Here is a 13,142-nt window from a genome sequence, read left to right as displayed (position 1 = left end):
TGTTTCACATATTACAGAAGCTAAATGAGTCAAATGGAACATTTCTCTTTCTTTGAGTTTTCAGTTACTAGCTTAGCATAGCACTAACAGTTAAGAAAGGCACTTTTGATTAGCAAGAACAAGGATTCTCATGAGAACTCATGCTCACCAAGGATTCATTTATTTGATGGGAAAAAAAACAGTAAAACTATAATATTATTAATATATATTAATAATTAATTTTTTTCCAAATGTAATTTATTCCTGTGATTAAAGCTGAATTTTCAGCATCATTACTGCAGTCTTCATTGATCCTTCAGAAATCATTCTAATATGATGATTTTCTGCTAAAGAAACATTTCTTATTATCAATGTTAAAAACAGTTCATATTTTTGTGGAAACCGTGATACATTTTTTAAAATTATATGTGTTTTTACTGTCACTTTTAATCAAGTTAATCCATCTTTGAATAAAAGTATTAAAAAGCACTGACCCCAAACTTTAAAAACACTAATAATTTAATAACACTCTTTAGCAAATCTTAAAACGAATATCAGTTTTTCATACTGTGCAATATAATGTGATGCATAAATTCCCTTTTAGCATTCAAAACAATTGATTTAAGTGTTCTATTTTTAATTTTAAATAATGAATTTAAATAAGAACTAAAATATGAAAATATTAAATAAAAAATAAAAAAATGCTAAAAGTGACTAGAGATGCACAGAATCTTTATCTAATTTAAAGCCAAACAGGCTTATGCTGGATTACTAATAATGCAAATAAATACAAAATACACTGTAAAAATGAGAATGTGCTGCTAAAGCTGGAGTTTTATATGATCTGAATGAGTATTTACATTTGATTCCAAGCAGCAGGGCCAGGTTGGGCTCTTTTCCTTGAGCTCTCTGTGTGAGGACACTGCACAGGCCCTTAAGATCCAGCAGACACAGGGACATCTCCTTCAACAGGGGCCCAGCCTCCTTCAGACACGACCCGGAGGCCACACTCAACGTCTCCTCATCTGCCCGCCTTTGCTTCTGTGGAGATAAAAATACAGCTTTACACACTCCTCCCTGTGTCACACAGCAGGAGGAATCAGGACAGAGCCTTTAAAAGGAGTTTAATTTTAAATTATGAAGTACAATGAAGCCCTGGCTCGTCACATTCGCCACTGGAGATTTGAGAGAATCGCTATTTTCACCTTCAAATGCTATTACGGACACAATGAATGTGTCTGTGAAGCGTTATTTCAGCATTTTACACTCGTCCGCTGAACTTTCAGAGTTTGCACTGTAACGTTGATGACTAAGCTTAACAATTGTGTGTCCTGAAACAGATTACCAGCGGAACACATTATTATTTCTCAAAGCAACGCTGCAAGAACAAAATCAGAAGCAAGTGTTTGTGAAAACTAGCCAAAACATTGAACAGTGAGAGGTGGAATTACTGGCACTTACACAGCGGGACAAAAGCAAGAGCGGAGGAGAAATTATGTGATTTAAAAATGATAGTGAACTACATTGTGAGGGAACCAAATTACTGTCCACTGATTTGCAGTGTAAGAATATATGCAGTCATCCTTTACATGGGATCTTTTATATTTGGTAATTTCATGTGGGTCTCGCAAGAGAAACCAAGTAAGAGCATCCTTGCTAATAATCTGGTGTGTCCCTGTCGCAGCTCTGTATGATGTATGGTCTCTGTGCTCGGCTCCAACATTGTCTCTGTGAGAGTCTGTGTGGATCAGTGCGGCTGAATCACGCATGACTGCGGCTTTGTGAAACTGCCTGTTCTCCCTCACCTTGAGACTGTGCGGTGAAAAATGACGTCCTGAATTCTAATAGTGCTCTGTGGGCCAGTTGGGTTATTCATGACTCGACTGCCATGAAAAGCAGGGCGGAGAATTTAATGACACAAAAATGAGCCTTCAATCAAGCTTCTAACATCCGCCACAGGGCTCATCTGTATCGTTTAGGATGAAAAAGTCTTAGCAGCACTTTAGAGTCCCTTTGTGGGTGGTTTGGAGTGCCGTACCTGCTGAAGAGATGTGGAGAGCGTTTCAAGTTCCTCCTCACGTTCCAAAAGCTGTTTGCGAAGTTCCTGCGTGATCCCCCTCTCCCTCTGCAACTTCTTTTCCAGGGCCTGCAAAGAGGACGAAAGACATGTGCGTCTTATACAAACCTGCTTTGATTACACTATTCAACATAAGCATCAACATGCAAGACACCGTCCCATCATCCTTCCAAGAATAAGAGCCAAGGATGATAACAAAGGAATGCAAACCAGGATTATTATCCTAAAGCTTCCACAACAAAGGGTAGAAAATGATCTTACCGACATCTCCAGAGTGAGTTTGTCAATTTGCTCCTTCTGATTGTCGATCAGCTGAAACAAAAAGAAAGAAATGCCAAATTACACAATAGTGAAATTTGTGTCATTTGAATGCCAGAGAAGGAAAAGCAGTATCCAACATACCGGTGGAGGCGTTCAATACTGTTCAAAAAGCATCCCAAGACAAAAAGTGACTTATTCAAAAAATTATTTATTCAACAATTTTTGTTCACTTCAGTTGGTTTGGTAATTTCATAGTATTGATAGTATTGATAACTTCAATATTATTTTAAAAGGTGGAATATAGTTTATAATACAGAACAGTATGGAGCCCCTAAAGGGACCTTTGCAAAAATAAACACAGAGAAACTACTGAGTGTGCACGAGAAAGTTTTCATGGGCGCACGGAAATTTTTTGCATGCTCATGCGTTACAATTTACAGTTTATGTATATTATAATCTATTTCCATCAATGCCATTTTACTTTGAATGAAGTAAACTAGAGTATGGATTCGCATAAATTAATAAAGATCTATTTGCTCAAAATTTGGCTTTTGTTAGGGCAGTATATATATATATATATATATATATATATGTTTGCAAAAGTCCCTTTAGGGGCTCCGTAGAATGGTAGGTAGTTTTGGCTGGTACGTTTGAAAAGTTGAATATAATCTAGACAATATTTTTGGGCATCATATGTGGGAATGCGCATATGATGCCTTAAAGTGTTGTCTAGGTAGGCAGCTAACTAGGTTTTAAATAATAAGAAAACAGAAACTATTATTTGTACAGTCTCTTTATACCTACACATTCTGTCTTTGGTATAAAATTTCAATATATCAGTGATTTATAAGGGGCTTTCGCAATGGAAGAACCTTTTCATAGTTCCTAGAACTATTGGCTGAAGTACCCGGATTTTGCCGTGTTCGCACTGCAGGAACTAGGAATGATTTTAGTTCTAGGAACTCCTTTTGGGGGAACTAAATTAGCTCCTACTTCAGAGTAGGGTCTAAACCAGCACTACTGGAACTATCAGTGACGTAAGTGTACGTTGGTTGGTCAAACGCATGTCAAACACCGGCACCTGGCATTTTTAAACAGCCGTGTAAACATATTTACTTCACGTACATGGAAAACAGCGATAAAGGCGTTTACCTCGTCTGCAGTGTTGTTCTTTTCTCAGCCTCGATGATATGTAATACTGAAAGTTGTCATAGAAGATTTCATCTCTTAGCCCCAATTTTTGCTCTTTCAGTCGCGTAAATTATGCATCTACATTCTATCTCTGTTATCACGAAACCCACGACACACAACAAACACAGCTCTGATCACGGCATCCTCCATTCACCGGTTTTTAGCGTTTGTAAATGCTGCGTTTAAAGACGCCGCTGTCGTCCTCTTCAGAGTTCCTATTCCCAGTGCGAATGCAACCAGGAACATGGTCCGAGGGAGAAATTAGTTCTCTGGGAACTATCCTAGTGGCTAGTTCCTCTAACTGAGTTCCTATAACTATTCAGTGCGAAAGCCCCTATAGATTTATAGTATAATGCATTATATGAAAGAGAAATCTGGACATAAAAGCAACATATGATCAATACTGTGTCATTAGGTGAATCATGGGAGATCAGTACCAGGCTGTTCTGGCTCTGTTGTTCTAGTAGACGAGTGTTTTCCTTCTCTAGCTGCTTCAGGTCCAGCATGGGCAGCCGTACTCCATCCTCCAAACACTTCTCCACCTTCTCTTGTAGGCTACAAACAAATGTTTTATGATACTCCATCATCCAGTGAGTAAAACGAAATAAGGCAGAGAGAAATCTCGACAGCTCCTTATTTTATATATCAAAGCTGCTGTGGCCTTTCATTATTTTTTCAGTCCAAAATGATGATTGGCCTGATTTCATCCCCATGTTAATACCACGTTTTCTATGTTTTAATAAGAGAACACAGCACTTTGATCTTCAGCTCACTTAACTGAGCACTCTGTATATAAAAAGTGGCTTTCAGAAAGAAACCAAATTAAAAGCAATGCTTCTGGCTGTGAGGTCTCAACAGAGTGAGCATTTAAGTGCAGTACCTTTGAACAGCAGCCACAAGCTCTTTCTCCCGCTTGGATTGGGTCTCGATGATGGCGTCTTTCTCCTGCAGCAGGGCTCGGTTCTCCTCCAGGGTTTTCTCCAGCTGGGCTACAGTGTCGTCCAATGCCTGCTTCTTCCCCTGCACTTCCTGCAACTGAGACGCCACAACACGGACGGAGATGAATACAGTAATGCTACTACACAACAAGGCTTGAACACTCTACACACCTTACAAACATAGTTTTGTAATGTTTATTCTGCACATAGTTCGACCAATTCTATTTTCACAGTAATACTTATTTTTGTCTTGTTTTCCAGTACATTGATGTTTAAATATGTAGACATCACTAAATCAAGATACATTTAATTGAGAACAAACATTCTGAAAGACTATTAGACAAAAAGATAAGTAGAACATTAGTAATTTAATATTTTTTAATGATTTTAAATATTATATATAATTACAAAATTTTGTTAGATTTATGCTTAAAACTAAACAAAACTATTTGTCAGTGGGGTAAGAAACACAGAATAAAATAAAAAATAAATGAATAAATGTTAGATTTGATTTGTCCAACCATTGTTGGTCACTACAAAATTCTCATACTTCCATTTGTGTTATTTGAGAGTTTTGATAATTTCACTCTTTTTCTAAAAGGTGGGAGATAGTAATAGTAATAAAAAATGAGTAGGTGTTTCCAAATGGCAGGGTAGTTTTAGCACGTTTGAACAGTTAAATCTATTATTTGCTAGAATTAATAAAATAAAATTAAATACATTAATTCAAGAGTTTTGCTAAGAGTTTGTCTTACACAAATTCATCTTGTTTTATTCTGATATTTTTACTGAAAAGGATTGATATTAATTAGTAGAATGATTTTTGCAGTCAACTGTATTGCATTTAATCCAACATCACAGAAAATGTCTGGCTCAAAGTAACAGATGCCTCAAACTGCGCTAAAGTGCTACGCAGGTAAGAAAAATTTGACCGCCAACATTTGTTGGACTGTCGGATAATATTAATCCTCTTATGGTTGTGCATACTAGTAAACTGCACAAAAGAATGATTTAATAACCCACAAGTAAGATTATTCCCAAACATAATGAAGAGCGCCTGCTGTCACATTAGCAGCTGTTTACGTTGATCTATTAGCAGAACACCGTGGGGACTGGCACTGCTGTGTTGGTTTAGGCGACGTTAATTATGCCCTGATTAACTGAACCAAAATCACTTTTGATTTTTGAGGCTGACAATCAGATTTAAATTTGGATAAGTTTATGACCAACTTGGAAAAGGTGACATCAGAGATGTTGGAATTGTAATAAAATGTAGTAATTAGGGCTGGGTTAAAAATATCGAATCAAACTGAATCGAAACTGGAATTGAATCGAATCACAAGCTTGTGAATCAAATCGAATCGTGAAATTTGTGTCAATACCCATCCATAGTAGTAATGATTTGTCACTAAGATGGAGAATGTAAATCACTGTCAAATCAGCCAAACACATCACTAGTTTTGCAGTTTAGGACATTACAATAAAGACGGAGAATGGCACGTACCTGCTGAGCCTGTGTCTGGACCTCGTCCAGCGAGGGCAGGTCTGCCAGGTACTTCTCCAGCGTCTCAATGCGCTGCTGCTTCTCTTGATTCTGCTCCTGCTCGCGCTGGCATTTCTTCTTCAGACTGCTGATGTAGCGGTCACGTGTTTTCATCTGATCGGAAACACAAAGCATCTTTGTTCAGCTTCAGTAGGGCATGTGAAACAATAGGTTTTATTCAAAACTAATTTGCATGTGAATTCTGTGTACGTTTTGATGAACAAATCATGATTCACCAATAACTTTCATACTAAAATTTATTGTAAAGTGGAACAACTAAAACCAAATGTACGCAAAATCACATACTCTGAATGGCCGTACTAAAATTAAATTTTATCCAGAGATATTTCCTCTTAAATATAGTTCACCAAATAAAGTGAAGGAGTAAGAAAAGCTGTGTTATAGCTCGAGCTGGAGACGGAGATATGTGTATGTACAGCTGGCTAATGAGACTGCTGTAATCTGATTTTGAAAAGCAGTGTTTTATGCAAATGACTAACCTTGGACACGCCGTCGCTCATTTAAAAAACATCAAATTAATTAACATTATAACAAATTCATGTGCGTATGCACATGTTGTGAATTAGATGTAATTTTTACTAAAGAATCCATGCAATTATTAGCGAATGACACCCAAAATTTGATAACTTTCAAACATTTTGGTACCACAGACCTTTAGGAATGGGCGACAAGAAGAATTTGAAGTTCTAACCTTCTCCTCCAGTTTCTTGATGTCTTCGGTGTATTTCTGTGTATTTTGTTTGAGAAATTCGCTGAGGTGGATGACCTCCATCTCTGCCGCGGCCAATTTCCGCCCCAGCTCTCCGTTCTCACAGCACTGTGGGCTCACTCGCTCGGGCAGCTGAGATTTCGGACTCTGGCCAGATACTGGACTGTCATATGGAGAATCCTAAAAAGATGGAAAGAAGCATCAGCGGTAGGTAACTGACTCTGTTACTGCCATTATAAAAGTATTTTCTCTTATTTAATTAATTTCAAAGAGACATACCTTGGCCTTGAGTAGATACGAGTCATCATAGCGCCCCCTCTGGTTTTGGAGGACTTGTTGCGCCCTTAACTCGTTTTCCCTTATCCTGGCATGAAGCTGAAGGATTTGTTGCTTTTGCCTAGAAATTCAGTTAGACACTCAGTATTCACTTTGATTTTATTGGGATTCACAGTCTGTTGCACAGCTCTGCATGCAGAGAAGTTGTTTTAAAAACAAGTATGCTGAAAAATTCATTTTGAGAGCAAAGGACATGCTTGCTACAGGCAGTCTGCTTTCATCAGAAATGTTTTTACACTTTTATTGACACTTTAAAGTGTGCTTGTTGTACTTGGTTTGGACATTTTCTGCAAAATAAGAGAGAGTGTGTGGTTAAACAAGATCATGTTCACCATCCTAAATACCAGCAAGATCTTGTGGAAAATGTCCTTTTAATCTGACGGATATCACTGAATTCAGGGTTCTGAAATATGACAACTGTCTCTGTGATAGACCTAGAAAAATGTGGTTTAAAATTTGTGAGGGGGAAAAAATTGTGTGACATTCTTTCTGAGAAAGAAAAAGTGAAGAAAAAAGTAATTTTACATACTTACTAATAATACATTTCTGTCATGACAACTCTCGGAGAGATTGGCATGGTAATGAATATGGCAATGTTAATGTATTTGGTCTTGGTGGAATAGATCTGCTACGCTGCAGAGCAAGTACTGAGACTTGCTACTGCCAATACATTCACAGACATTGCTGTGAGTATGTAAGACAAACATGAAATAACCCCCGTAGCAGATCTATACAGGTGGAGCTGGGGAAGGTGAAGGGTTTCTGAAAGTGCGCTGCAGACTGCTAAAAGCAACACTACCTGTATTTGAATGCTGAGCTGCAGCTCATTGGCCGCTGATACAACAGCAACCAATCAGCTGCACTATGTATACAGATAATGATGTGATCGCCACCAAATGAGTTAAGAACCTATCAGCCTGTGCCATCTAGAGTATCATGTCAGAACTAAATATGAATGTGACAGTATTACTTTCATTCTGAGATTAACTGTTAGTAATAACAATGTATATTACCTGTAAGAAATAACTGTGCATGGTACAGTACAATGGCAACATAAAAGAAGCTGAGTGTGTGATAGTTTTTGAAAATAATTCAGGTTTAATGCCATATTCATCTCTTAAGCAGCTGTCAGTTAAGTCTTGCTTTGATTGCTTTTGACATTGAGATATCCTGCTCGTGTTTCTTTCCTACAAATTTCAGTGTTATTTCTGCAGGGCGGGGTTTTAGACAGAGGGGGTGGGACTAAATCTGGCAGAAGTTCCAAAACATTAATTACAGCATCTTTAATAAAGTAAACAAAAATGTAAATGAGCGATATATACAGTAAATGGACAGCAAAACTGCGATGTAGAAGCCTGACAAAAAGCAGATTGATGCCCTGCTAAAAGCATGCTCGTTTCCTCATGTGTAATTCTTGGCAGGGATATGCGGTACGTTTGTGTCTGAGCAGAAACAGCAGACTGAACAGTGGTCGTCTGCTCTGTGGCATGTGTGGCACTGCTCTGCCTGTCAGAGCTAACCTAAAAGCAAAGCAACACTATGGGTGACGGCATGATGCTATAATTACAACCGCTCAAGGTCAGAGCAGTCACTACAGGGTCACAGTCCTGAGCACAGCCGACAGTGTGTTAAATTAATGAAATGCTATTAATGAAACATCTGCCCCTTCCCCAGAAACATGAGCTAATGACAAACCTACAGACAAAAATGGATGAATCCATTACTTTGTTTACGTGGGAGGTCAGGAAAGGCCTTGTTTTGACAGACAGTTGAGAGATGACACATTGAAACAGTGGCATGACATTTCTTGGCTAGGTTGAGTAATTTTTTAGTTGCATCAGATGGACATCTTTTGCCGTTGCATCAGGTATTGCTGTGTGTGCAGCATCTTGCACCATAATCATTGCATTGCGTTTTTGAAGCATTGTATTGACAACCAACCAGGAATAATTTGTTATTGTTTTTTATACTTGAATCAAACTTCTAGCCCAATTTAACCCCTGATTTCAATAAATATTTGACCCCACAACCTGACAAACTTTATGAGCACTCTAAAAGTGTCTTTGTTTACCAAGGTTTTTCAAATGAGGCTGGAAGCATGTGATTTGAATAACAAATAAATGTAATTAAATAGATATTAATGTAAAATGTATATTAATTAATGTATAATCAATTTATAATAATATAAATATTAATTTAAAAATAAATATAATAAATATATATATATATTTTTAATGATTTAAATTACAGATAATATTATATACACAACCTGAAAACAGTCTTATTCTTTGTGTATAACTTCATTAGCACTCTAAAAGTGTCTTTGTTTACTCACCGGTCAATCTCCAGTTCCCTCTGCCTCAGGAGTCCCTCCTTAATCTTTACCAAGGTATTGACAGGGAGAGAATTTCCACTCAGCATCTGCACAAAACAATAATTATAGCATTAGAACTCCTCATTTGGTAAACACGCAGGGTCAGGCTAGCGTGTACTTATGGTAAGCACACTGTAATTAGCATACTCTGTCATCATAATCACCATCGGCAACAAACTGCCACCAAAGTCATGCGGCATTACAGCGAAGAACTCCAGGGGGTTTGTAAAGGTCTCTTCTCGCCTGGAGGATGACAGCGAGTCTTCGCACTACTGAATCTAATTATGCATTTGTTTTTAACTTGGTTTTTCCAAGGAGGCACGTGACTCCCCAAAAGTATGTGATTTGAAAGGCAAATAAATGTAATAAAAAATATATATTAATTTAGAATTAATTAATTAATTAATTAAATTAATTTATAATCCATTTATAATAATATAGTATATATAGTTATAATAAATAATTATATATATGCAATTATATAGATATTCATCTATAATATATAAATTATATTTAAATAATATTATGTTATATATATATATATATATATATATATATATATATATATGTATATATATACACACACACACACACACACACCTACCAGTAATTATATTTATTATTATTTCATAATTAATATAATTATTTGTACTTTTCAATGGCTGTCAATGGAGAAAGATGCTTTTTGCTTTCATAATGGTGTAGTTCAGTAACCTGCCAGCAGGGGCTAACTGGACATAACAGTGTCCCCAAATAAAACAAGATCATCTTGGATCTGATGTTATAATCCAGGCCTGATTTTTAGAATTCCCATGAAAGGTGATGAAAAACAACAGGCACTCCACAAACATATAGTTTCCCCATAGCCCTTAAGCCCTACATACTGTACACAATCTTCAGCAGTGAATGTTCGGGTGACAGGTCACAGCTCTTTAACAAAGATCATAAAGGCTAAATGGAAATGGCCCGATGAGGTGCTGTCAGAGTGCTGAAAGGACCCTGCTGAAGAGGTCACCGATGATGTCACATCCCATGCTTTACTCAAAACATACTGCAGACTTGGACGGATGACTCCATACATATTACAGCCTGAGGGAAGTCTGTTGAGACTCAAATTGTTAAACTTTATCCCCTGTTTCACAGACAAGGCTGTATGTTTGAGAGGTTTTAACTGAAAGCAACTCGTACTGACATCTTAAAATATGTCAGTGTCATTGTTTTGTCTCAAGATGCTCACCAGTAATGTTTTTTTCTAGTAAACGTTTATCAAAGCTACTGAAATCTCCTAATTGAACTAAGGCCTAATCCTGGTTTAGGTTCTATCTGTGAAATCGGGCCTATATTAAATATATGGGACATTGGGGTAAGATGTGTCAGCCCCTTTATGTGGGCTAAATATTTCTAAAAACTATTTTAAAAATATTATATAATTATAAAACATACTTACAATATAAATAAAATAATAATAATAATAAAAAAATATTTTATATAAAAAGCTTATATATTTAATATTTAAAATATTTATACAAATAAAAATAAAATACATTAAAATAAAATATTTTTCTGAAAAATACTTTAATCGCTACTTTATTGATATACTATAAACAAATATATTCAGGATTAAATGAACAAATTTACAGTTAATAATTAATAAATTACTTAATTTTAGAAATATTTTCAAATGAATTAATTAATTTACAATGAATATTTTAAAATGTTTAAAAAAAAATTATATTTATTTATTTTTTAAATTTTGCATGTTCTTCCTGTGTCTGCGTGGGTTTTCTCCGGGTGCTCTGGTTTCTCCCAAAATTCAAAGACATGCAGTATAGGTAAATTGGCTGTAGTGAGTGTGTGTGTAAGTGAGTGTGTCCCAGCACTGGGACTGCATGAGTTAGTGCGCTCTCAGTGCTGGGTTGTGGCAGGAAGGGCATCTGCCATAAAACGTGCCAAACTGGCTGTGCGGATTATTCCACTGTGGCGACCCCTGACAAAAAGGGAGCAAGCCGAAAGAGAGAGAGAGACTATATTTTACAATGTATTAAATACAATCATTAATAATTTCAAAATAATGAATTTATTTACTTCATTACATATACATCTTTACTGAATCTTTGTAATCAGAACAATTGTTCAGTTTTAAAATAACTCTTAGGTGTCCTGCACTTGTGCAGTGGATACTGGACGGGTTATGGTACATTTTATCCATGAGACCACTGATCACCATCCACTAGACCATGCATTCAACTGATGTGGTCGAACCGCAGACGACCATTACACAACCAGTTATCAGATGTATTAACTTCATTTACATCAACTCTTTAAAATAGTCCATATTGTTACCCTCTGCAGGACTGACCAGCCGCCAGGCTCACAAATGTCAACCCTATAAATGCGGCACATATCAGTGGCACACTCGAGCCTGCAAACATGCCTTTATTTGCCTCTGGAGTGATTTTAGTCCCAGCAGCAAACCGCGTGGTGATAAGAAGCAGGTGCCACTTTCATTGCCAGGCCTCCCTCACCTCTTCACATAGCTGGGGATATTTTTAACAGTCAGTGTGTGGTAAACACAACAAACTGGCTCAAATCTCCACAGTATGTGCACTCGGAGCACCAACCACTCATAAATGGTGAGCTGCGCAGGAGGAGTCCACAACCAGTTGGGTGGTTGGCAGCAGCAACAACAAACAGGCTGGGAAGCAGATGACAGGGACTGGATAGGGGGAAGTTGAGTAGGCGGTTCCCTATATTCACTCTTAAAAGATTAGTTCACCCAAAAATGTAAACCAGAATGACTTTTTGTCTCTTTCTGCATTAAAAAAAGGGTGCAAAAGAATCATAAAAAGTATAGTAAATATGTATTGTGCACTATATTTATGTGAAGAACAGACAGAAATTGAAGTTGTTATTGACTGAAAATCCTTGGCTCCTTCGTGAATTAATCATTTAGAGTTCTCAACCAGGGGGCCTCAGTAAGTCTTAAAAACATTTAAATTTGATTATATTAACATATATATAACATTTAACATATATATTATCATCTTAATTAAAATGCTAAAAAAAACCCTCTAAAAATCTTTATTTTAATAAAAGACATAAAACACTAAAAATAAACATTAAACTGATGCCATATTTTTGAGTTTATTCATTTTTATGACAACAGAAGTACCAGAGGTACATAACAGCTTACATATGACGGCCCTTGAGTATTGTCTTAAAATGGGGGCCTTGAAGGCAAAAAGGTGATTCATTAAAAAGATTAATCTAAAAAGAATGATTCTTTCTTTCATTCTTTCATGAATGTTCTTGAAAGGAGATCTAGGGCGAATGTCATGATTTTTAGTCAATAAAGACTTAAATTTCAATATGTTTATCATACATATTGATCATTTGGAATATAGTGCACAAGTTGTATAGATGATTTTTATGATGCTTTTGCATACTTTTTTTTAAGCTTGAAAAATAAAAATCCAGCAGAATACTCAAGTTTGCATTACAAAAATATTTTAATGAGCAACTGACGTTTCAGTAATTCAACCTTCCTCAGGCTTTATATTGTTTATATTGTAATTTCATCCAAAACACCTACACTCTAAAAAAAAAAAATGCTGGGTTAAAAACATCCCAAGTTGGGTTGAAAATGGACAAACCCAGCGACTGGGTTGTTTTAACCCAACGGTTGGGTTAAATGTTTGCCCCACATGCTGGGC

General features: G+C 36.5%; 1 protein-coding gene across 1 annotated transcript in view; it reads right to left on the bottom strand.

Annotated features, from left to right (window-relative positions):
• Nucleotides 1-13,142, bottom strand: part of cep85l (centrosomal protein 85, like) — a 60,125-nt gene that overhangs the window by 2,545 nt on the left and 44,438 nt on the right. Inside the window, 9 exon segments of the mRNA XM_051874361.1 lie at nt 840-1,020; nt 2,018-2,125; nt 2,318-2,368; nt 3,946-4,063; nt 4,389-4,543; nt 5,951-6,103; nt 6,702-6,899; nt 6,999-7,116; nt 9,391-9,476. Of these exon segments, the coding sequence (XP_051730321.1) occupies nt 840-1,020; nt 2,018-2,125; nt 2,318-2,368; nt 3,946-4,063; nt 4,389-4,543; nt 5,951-6,103; nt 6,702-6,899; nt 6,999-7,116; nt 9,391-9,476 (1,168 nt within the window).

Source organism: Ctenopharyngodon idella, chromosome 20, assembly GCF_019924925.1.
Source record: "Ctenopharyngodon idella isolate HZGC_01 chromosome 20, HZGC01, whole genome shotgun sequence".
In the NCBI taxonomy this organism is placed as follows: Eukaryota; Metazoa; Chordata; class Actinopteri; order Cypriniformes; family Xenocyprididae; genus Ctenopharyngodon; species Ctenopharyngodon idella.
Note: the sequence above shows the minus strand (reverse complement) of the source record. Positions and strands in the feature narration are given on the sequence as shown.